This window comes from Hemitrygon akajei, chromosome 7 (assembly GCF_048418815.1).
Source record: "Hemitrygon akajei chromosome 7, sHemAka1.3, whole genome shotgun sequence".
Taxonomy (NCBI): Eukaryota; Metazoa; Chordata; class Chondrichthyes; order Myliobatiformes; family Dasyatidae; genus Hemitrygon; species Hemitrygon akajei.
This window is the reverse complement of record NC_133130.1, coordinates 176,841,325-176,849,955: the sequence shown is the minus strand read 5'-3', so window position 1 is coordinate 176,849,955 and position 8,631 is coordinate 176,841,325. Positions and strand designations below refer to the sequence as shown.

At 40.4% G+C, this 8,631-nt stretch overlaps 1 protein-coding gene across 1 annotated transcript in view; it reads left to right on the top strand.

The window, feature by feature from the left end:
- Positions 1 to 8,631, top strand: part of LOC140731204 (TNF receptor-associated factor 1-like) — a 58,378-nt gene continuing 49,747 nt past the window's right edge. Inside the window, exon 1 of the mRNA XM_073052669.1 lies at positions 1 to 137. Coding sequence (XP_072908770.1) covers positions 102 to 137 — 36 coding nt within the window. The 5' untranslated portion in view covers positions 1 to 101. The remainder of the gene's footprint in view (positions 138 to 8,631) is intronic.

Below are 8,631 nucleotides of genomic sequence, written 5' to 3'. Positions count from 1 at the left end.
TAGGGGAATTCCAAGAGCTGCAGCTAAAATTCTTTTAGCAAAGTGCATGTCAATTTCACCATAGTGGTTTTCACAGATAAAAATAAGTTTTAAGAAGGAGAATGGCTGAATATAACTACAGGAGGTTTGAAAAACTGGTAAGTTGAATTCTTAGGGAATAATTCTGTAAAAATATGTTGACAGCTTTACTCTTGCTCTTTGTTTTGTTTCATTTCAATGAGTAATGTTTTTTCGCAGATCTGAAAAATAGTGAGTTTATACTTAATAAATAGCCGGCAACAATATTTCACCAGTGATCAGATCAACAATAAGAACTGTAAACAAGTATTTGTGATATTTTTTGAACTTTAAGGTCATAATTTAATCCTGATACTCTTCCACAGAAAGTTACTGTTAATACATACTGCAATGTTCTTAGGTGCAAGGTTAAATCTCAACCGCAACTGCTGCCACTGATGTTCAATATGAGTACTCTATTTCATCGATTCATAGTTCCTAAAACTCAAAGATCTAGAATTAAGAAGTCCCTGTACCTGTATTAGTACAGAGCAGGAGTCAACAGACCCCTCGCTGAATGGTAGGGGTCCATGGCATAAAAAGGGTTGGGAACCCCTGGAACAGAGTGATCATTGCTTACTTCAGCTTGATCACTCTGAGATACTGTATATAATGATCGCCCTGTACCAATATACATTAATTTCAAAAGTACTTGCCTTGGCCATTTCTGTTGTTCAAAGTCTTCCTTCTGTGGCTTGTTTATACTCTGTAACACCATGAAGGTACTTTCGTATGTCCGTTATTAACTGAAATATTATTTTTCTGAGCTCAGTGTTTTAATTTCTTGGACCACAGAACTGGCGGGTCTCTCTCTTCTGTTTCTTGTTCACTGACCTCTTACACAATTAACTTCTCTTCACACTGGCATCAGTCCCTATCTCCATCTGGGCTGTAACTAGTGTTTTGTAAATTGAGCAAGATTGTTGCAGGTTACTTTTTAGGAAAAAAATGTATTTGCATAAAGTCTGGTTTTATAATATTGGTAATGTGATATGTAATAAGGTGATGATATTTCCACCCCCACTGTTTTCCATATCCCTGTATCGTTCAATCCCTAACCTAATAGAAATTACAGGGAACCTTTGAGTTAAAACTATTTGCTTTTACCACGGATGGACACAGCCTCTATCATTGTCAGCTGATGAGTATTTATAGTGCCAAACTGACGTTTTAAAAGATGTTCAAAATCAATGTTCTGATACACAATACATAAATATTTTTGTCAGCAAATAGATCTAATAAAAATTATATTAGTTCTGCAAGAGAGTTGAATGCAACCATTATAAAATTAAATAAATAAAATCATTTGCTTATTTATAGTTGAAGTTATCTTCCTCTGTGTTTAATTTACATTGAGATTCTATATAAACTCCTAATTATTTAATTAATGTATCTTTTAAAGTCGGTGATCATCAGCAAACATTTGGTCATCCCTTAAAATAGCATTGGTTGTGTGACGTTCTGGGTGGAGATGTGGTCGACAGTCCACCCCTGCACTTCTAATGACCAGTACTGTTTATTGTTCTTGTGTTAAAATGCTTTTGTGGGTTTATGGTGGGAAGTTCCAGTTTGTTTATTGTTACATTTTAGTTCACGTTATATAGTTATTTGCTTGTTTATTTGTGGGTTACCCTAACTGTCACTGGGGTGTGTGATGGTCATCTCACCCGTCGGTGTGAAAGTGGTTGGGTTTACTCTCCGGGTCATGGTGCCCGGTCTGTTTTGTGTCTATCACAATAAAACCGTTGTTGAGTTAAAGAGCTTCCTCATCTGTCATTATGGACCAAATGCTCGCCATAGCTGGTTGGGGCTTGATGGTGCTTCTTCTCACTGTTGTCATCAGGAAGGAGGTACAGGAGCCTCAGGTTCCACACTACCAGATTGAGGAACAGTTATTACCCTTTAACCATCAGAATCCTGAACCAGAGTGGATAACTTCACTCACCTCAACACTGATTTGATTCCACAATAATCAGACTTACTTTCAAGGACACTACAACACATCTTTTCAGTATTTATTTACTTATTTATCATTCAGTAAAGATGGCACCTGTGTACAACGCTCCTTTGGTTGACAGCTTCTGGATAGATCATGCAACCATATATTTGACTTCTTTTATGTCTATTACGCTTGCTTTTCTCCTTTAATGCGATTCTGGAATTGTTGGAGCCTGTGATTTGCAGTTTGGAGATTGCTTGGGTGTTTCAGAGCTCTCCAGTCTCCAAGGGGATTCCAGGAGGTAGAGGCAGCGTGCAGGAACCTCATGGAGAGAAGACTGCGAGCTGATATTCCATTCCATTTTGCTGATTAAAGCTTCCATTGTTCACTGATTAAAACAATGAGGGAGATTGAAATGCCGGCTGCCTAACTTTTTATCGCTTGTGAGATCACTCTGCTGCTAAAGAGGGGCGATTGCCTTTTTTTATCACCGATGAAATCACTCTGCTATGGAAAGAGAGACAGACTTTTTATTACTGGTGAGATTACTCCGCTACGGAGAAGGAGAATGTTGCCCAGGTTTTCTGCGTTTTGGATTGGACTTGGACTGTGGACTTTCTTTCAGTCTTATGATTTTTTTTTGTGTACAGGGTAGGGCGATTTAAGGGTCAGTGTGCCTGTTCCACGTTTGTTCATTTTTTGTGTAGGGAGGATGATCGTGCTGCCATTTTTTTTCTTTCTTAGTTTCGTGGCTATCTGGAGAAGAAGAATTTCAGAGTTGTGTACGTTGATAATAAATGAACCTTCGGCCTTAGTTGTTTTTATTTGTACTTACACAGATTGTTTGTCAGTCTGTGTATGTAGTTTTTAAAAAAAATAATTCTATTGTATTTCTTTATTCTGTTAATAGAAACATAGAAAACCTACAGCACAATACAGCTCTTTGGCCCAAATGCTGTGCCGAACATGTCCTTACTTTAGAAATTACCTAGGTTAACCTATAGCCCTCTATTTTTCTAAGCTCCATGCACCTATTGAAGAGTCTCTTAAAAGACCCTATCATATCTGCCTCCACTACTGTCGTCGGCACCCCATTCCACACACTCGCTGTGTAAAAAACTTATCCCTGACATCTCCTCTGTACCTACTCCCAAGCACCTTAAGACTGTGCCCTCTTGTGTTAGCTATAAATGGACAGTGCACCCGGCCCACAGACAGTTAATGCCTGCAAGAACATTAATCTCAGGGTTCTATATGGTGACTTGGTACTTCAGTCCTAAATTTTCTTTGAACTCTTCATGTTATAAAACCTTGGCTCAGTCATCTGATTAAGGACAGATGTCAAGCAGAGTAATGAGATTAAAAAAAAATCAACACTGCAAAATCCTGTAGCTGACTAATTCACATTAAGATCTTCCTATTCTGCATATTTCCTCTGGATTAGCTAGATACTTTATTGATCCCAAAGGAAATGACAGTGTCACAGTAGCATTACCAGTGCACAGATATACAAATATTAGGAGAGAAGGAAGAAAGAATAAAAAATAAGTGACCTCAAACAGTCTACCAGGAGGGGGTCATCAGTACCCCGGCTATAGGTTGACTCAATATAGAGCCTAATGGCCAAGGGTAAGAATGACCTCACATTACACTCTTTGGAGCAGTGCATTTGTCTTCTTCTCTTCTTCGACTGTCCATTGATTTTGATGTTGACTGTGCTGAGAGTTTAGTCTCTGCAAGCACGTTTATGGGCCACAAGATCAGCATTGGATCAGCACTATCTCCCACCACACCATCCAGAAACTCTACTCCAACACGCCTTGCACAGTAATAAGACAGACTGTGTTGTGCCCCCACCATACAGTCTCTCTGGGCTTCCAAGTCTGATGCTAAGTGGTACACAGGAGTGTAACAGACTTAGCGGATAAGGAAGCTGCCCCGCAGTGACAACTAACTAGTCTAGTGATGCCATCCGTTGACCAGCTCTCTGGTTCCTCCACATGCCACCAAGGTGGCTGTACCATTGACCCGTCTGGATTCATCCACCACAGACACCATCAGTCGCCCTGCTGCCGACATCCTCGTTGGGTGCAGCCTTTGCCTGAAGAGGCAGTTGTCTTAGACTATTACTAAAAGTGCTCCTCTGTTCAGCCAAGGTGGCACGAAGAGAGTGAGAAACATTTTTCAGAATTGCCAGGATTTTCCGTAGGGTCCTTTGTTCTACCACAGCCTCCAGTGTGTCCAGTTTGACTCCTATAACAGAGCCAGCCTTTCAAATCAGCTTATTGAGCCTGTTGGCATCACCCGTGTTGATGCCATTGCCCCAGCAACACCACTGCATAGAAGATTGTACTGGCAACAACAGACTGGTAGAACATGTGAAGGAGAGACCTGCGTACTCCAAAGGACCTCGGTCTCCTCAAGAAGTAGAGGCGACTCTGGCCCTTCTTATACACAGCCTCTGTGTTGATCCTCCAATCAAGTGTTACCCAGGTGCACCCTCAGGTACTTGTAGGTCCTCACCACATCCATGTCCTCACCATCAGTAGTAACAGGGAGCAGTTCAGGATTGATCTTCCTAAAAGTGAATTACCATCTCTTTTGTCTTACTGATGTTGAGTAGATGATTCAGCTTACAACATTTGACAAAGTCCTCCACCAGGGCCCTGTATTCATCCTCCCGTCCTCCCTTTATATGCCCAACTATTGCTGAGTCATCAGATAATTTCTGCAAATGACATGACTCAGTGTTAAAGCTAAAGTTTGAGGTATACAGGGTAAACAGGAAGGGAGCCAATATGGTCCAATGTGGGGCCCCGATGCTGCCTGAACCCATGTCTGACACAGCTCTGAAGCTGCACAAACTGTGGTCTGCCAGTCAGGTAGTCCATTACAATGAAGGTGCCAACCTGCATTAAACAGAGCTTTTCCCCCAGCAACAAGTGCTGTATGGTATTGAAGACAAATTTTTAAAAAAATCACAAGCACTAAAAATGAGTGTGACTGAGTCAAATTTCACTCTTTTAATCTCTTCCTTGAAGCCTCGCCATGTGCTGAAAGTAGTTCCCACCTCGCTCCATTCCTTGTCTTTCTACACTGAGGTTGGAAAGTTGGCTTGCAATTGAGATTGGAATTTGTGATTTCACAAAATTATGATTTTAACAACTCAACCATAACAATGTTCTGAAGCAGCTGATTGTAATAGGCTGTGGCATGAAGGTCGGAGAGGAGTGATTTGCTAAATAATTGTCCACATTGGTACAACACATGTTTTGCATTCCATTATTTTTCAGTATATATACAGCATGTCGAAGGATTGGTTTTAGAAGAATTACTGGTTTGCAAAGATTTGGTTTTTTTTTCTGTGGATAAATACGAGACCACAGCTGACCAAAAAGATTTAACAAAAGTCCTTTATGAAGAACTTCAGGCCTGATCTATTGTGCGATGGTACAGCATACTGATTTCTAATCACACAAACACTAATTGCAATGCTTTCACAGAATCTTCTGCAGAAATTTCAGAAGTAATGTGGTTTACAATATGCAGAACCCAGAAATGGTATTTCTACAACTTTTTTAATTTTAAAATTTGTTTTTAGAGATACAGTGTGGAATGGGGCCTCCCAGCCCATCAAGCCTCACCACCCACAACCCACCTATTTAACACCAGCCTAATCACCAGCAGTTTACAATTACCAAGCAACCTACTAACTGGTACATCTTTGGACTGTGGAGGGAAACTGGAGCACCTAGAGGAAACTCACACAGTCACAGGGAAAATGTACAACTCCTTAGAGAGGCTGCCTGAATTGAACTCTGAGCTCTGAAATCCCAAGCTGTAATAGCATTGTGCTAACCGCTAAGTCACTGTAATGCCTTAACTTGGTCAAGATTTAAGTTTGTTAACTGTGCCTTCATTCATATACCAGTTTTGGACAATGTTTGCTAGCAAATTCATTGAATGCTGATTTAATGAGTGGGTATTGCTGTTCTGTGAGAAACTGTAGAGGAAATTGCTACAATCAGTGGCATCTTTATTAGGTATGCCTGCACACTTGCTTGTTAATGCAAATATCTAATCAGCTAACCACGTGGTAGCAATTCAATGCATAAAAGCATGCAGATATGGTCAGGAGGTTCAGTTGTTGATCAAACCAAACATCAGAATGGAGAAGAAATGTGATCTAAGTTATTTTGAACATGGAATAATTGTTGGTGCCAGATGGGGTGGTTTGAGTATCTCAGAAACTGCTGATCTCCAGGGATCTCCAGTCTCACACCCTCTCCATGAACTGTTTGTTCTTCTGCCATCAGGTAAATGTTACAGGAGCATCAAAACTAAAACCACAAGGCTACTAAACAGCTTCCTCCCACAGGCAGTCAGACTGCTAAATAGCTGCTCTACCTGACTCTGCTTTGGACACTTTTAACTTGCACTAGACACTTACAACTTGTTTTTAACTGACATGTGGCTGTTGTGTTTTACTATTTATTGGTATGTTTATTATTTAGTGTTCCGTTTGTTATGTTATGATTGCACTGCTCCTGGGAAACGCTGTCTCATCCTGCCCTGCAGAGCTGATGTACGGTTAGAATGACAATAAAGTTTTTGAATCTTGAATCTAGAGTTTACAGAGAATGGTGTGAAAAACAAAAAAAACATCCATTGGTCAGCAGTTCTGTGGGTGAATACACCTTGTTAATGAGAAGTCAGAAAAAGAATGGCCAGGCTGGTAGAAGCTGACAGGAAGGTGAGTGTAACTCAAGTAACCACGTGTTACAACAGTGGTGTGCAGAAGAGCGTCTCTGAATGCACAACACATCAAACCTTGAAGTGGATGGGCTACAGTGACAGAACCCCATGAACCTGCATTTAGTGGCCACTTTATTAGGCACAGGAGGTAAAAATGAAGAGGCACTGGTGATATGTTTGCTGTGAGCGTGGTTCTGAGAATGGGTGGCAATGGGATGTGCATTGATTTGGGAGAAGCATATCGATGCACTGCCCATTATTCGTTTTCACGGCTTTAATCAATTTAACTTTACAGCTGAGTGGTGGTTTAGCTACAGAAAACTGGTATGTGGCTACATGTAAAGATGTCGTGCCTTTATCTGAAGTAATTAGGGTTTTGTCAGCCATAAAGTAGCTTGGTAAATTTTAAAATGCCATCCACTAATTACCCAACTTACAGTGATGTTTTAAACATCATTGTCTGAGTTAATGGCCTAGTCTCATGTGTATTATGTTATCCCACTGCATAGCACAGCACTGTGCTTCAATTTCTTGGCAATATCCAACTAGATGTGATTTATCATTGATTTATGATTGTCTTTTATTCCTTGGGAGTAGTCATGGATGCAGATTATTAGTGGATTCTGTACCAGACTGAATTAATCATAGCTGAAGCTTCTACACAATCAGAGACAGTGTCATTTGATGTTAATACTTATCCCACGAACAGCTCTCCTCTACTGATGAACCGAGGCGATAATGTTCTAAAAAACAGAACATTATCTGTTATCTGAGGATGTAATGCTGAGGCCTTATTTTTTAAAAATTTTTTATTAGTTTTTCAAAACATTTTACAAAACTAAAAACCCCAAATCCCAATGAGGAGCATTAATACAGTGCAAGATTAAGCATACAATAACAATATGCTACAAAGGAAGAGAATTTAACAAAAAAGCACCTAAATTAAAGGCAAGTGAGCTTAGTGTCCTCCCCAAGCCCCCCAACACAAGAAAAAAACAACAACAACTCCAGACCAACCACCACACAGTATAGAGAGTATAAGTCAGGACAGTCAAACTCCCAGACTGTGAATACACTTAGCAACAGAGGATAATAATGCCTACTACCAGAAAAAAAAGGGAGCTGAAAGCAAGGGACCGAAAAGAAGAGAAAAAAAAAGAAAAAAAAAAACCCTAGTCAAGAGGAAGGTTATGAAAGTACTTGATAAAAGGTCCCCAGACCTTATGGAACTTTAGATCCGAATTAAGAACTGAATAATGAATTTTTTCGAGGTCCAAGCAGGCCATAATGTCGTTAAGCCATTACGCATGAGTGGGCGGGGCAACATCTCTCCATCTAAGGAGGATCAAGCGTCTCGCCAGGAGAGAGGCAAAGGATAGTATTCGGCATTTGGTCGGACCCAGACATAAATCTGTCTTGCCCCAAAAACCAAACAGAGCAATTAAGGGGTTAGGTTCTAGGTGCTGATTCAGAATACCCGATAATGTAGTGAATACATCTTTCCAGAATTTCTCCAAGCTAGGACAGAACCAGTACATATGGATGAGAGAGGCCACGCCCCTCTTGCATTTATCACAGAGCGGACTAATGCCAGGGTAGAATCGAGATAGTTTAGATTTAGACATATGGGCTCTATGAACAATCTTAAACTGTAAGAGGCAATGGCGAGCACAAAGGGAGGTTGAGTTAACCGATTTGAGAACTGAGTCCCAGCTCTCCTTGGATAAGGAGATATTTAAATCCTGCTCCCAGGCCATTTTAATTTTATCCACAGGGGCCCGTCGTAAGGCTGCTAGTTTATCTCGGATAATTGAAATTAAACCTTTACCTAGTGGATTAATGGAAAGAAATAGGTCCATAGCATTTTTCGCAGGCATTTC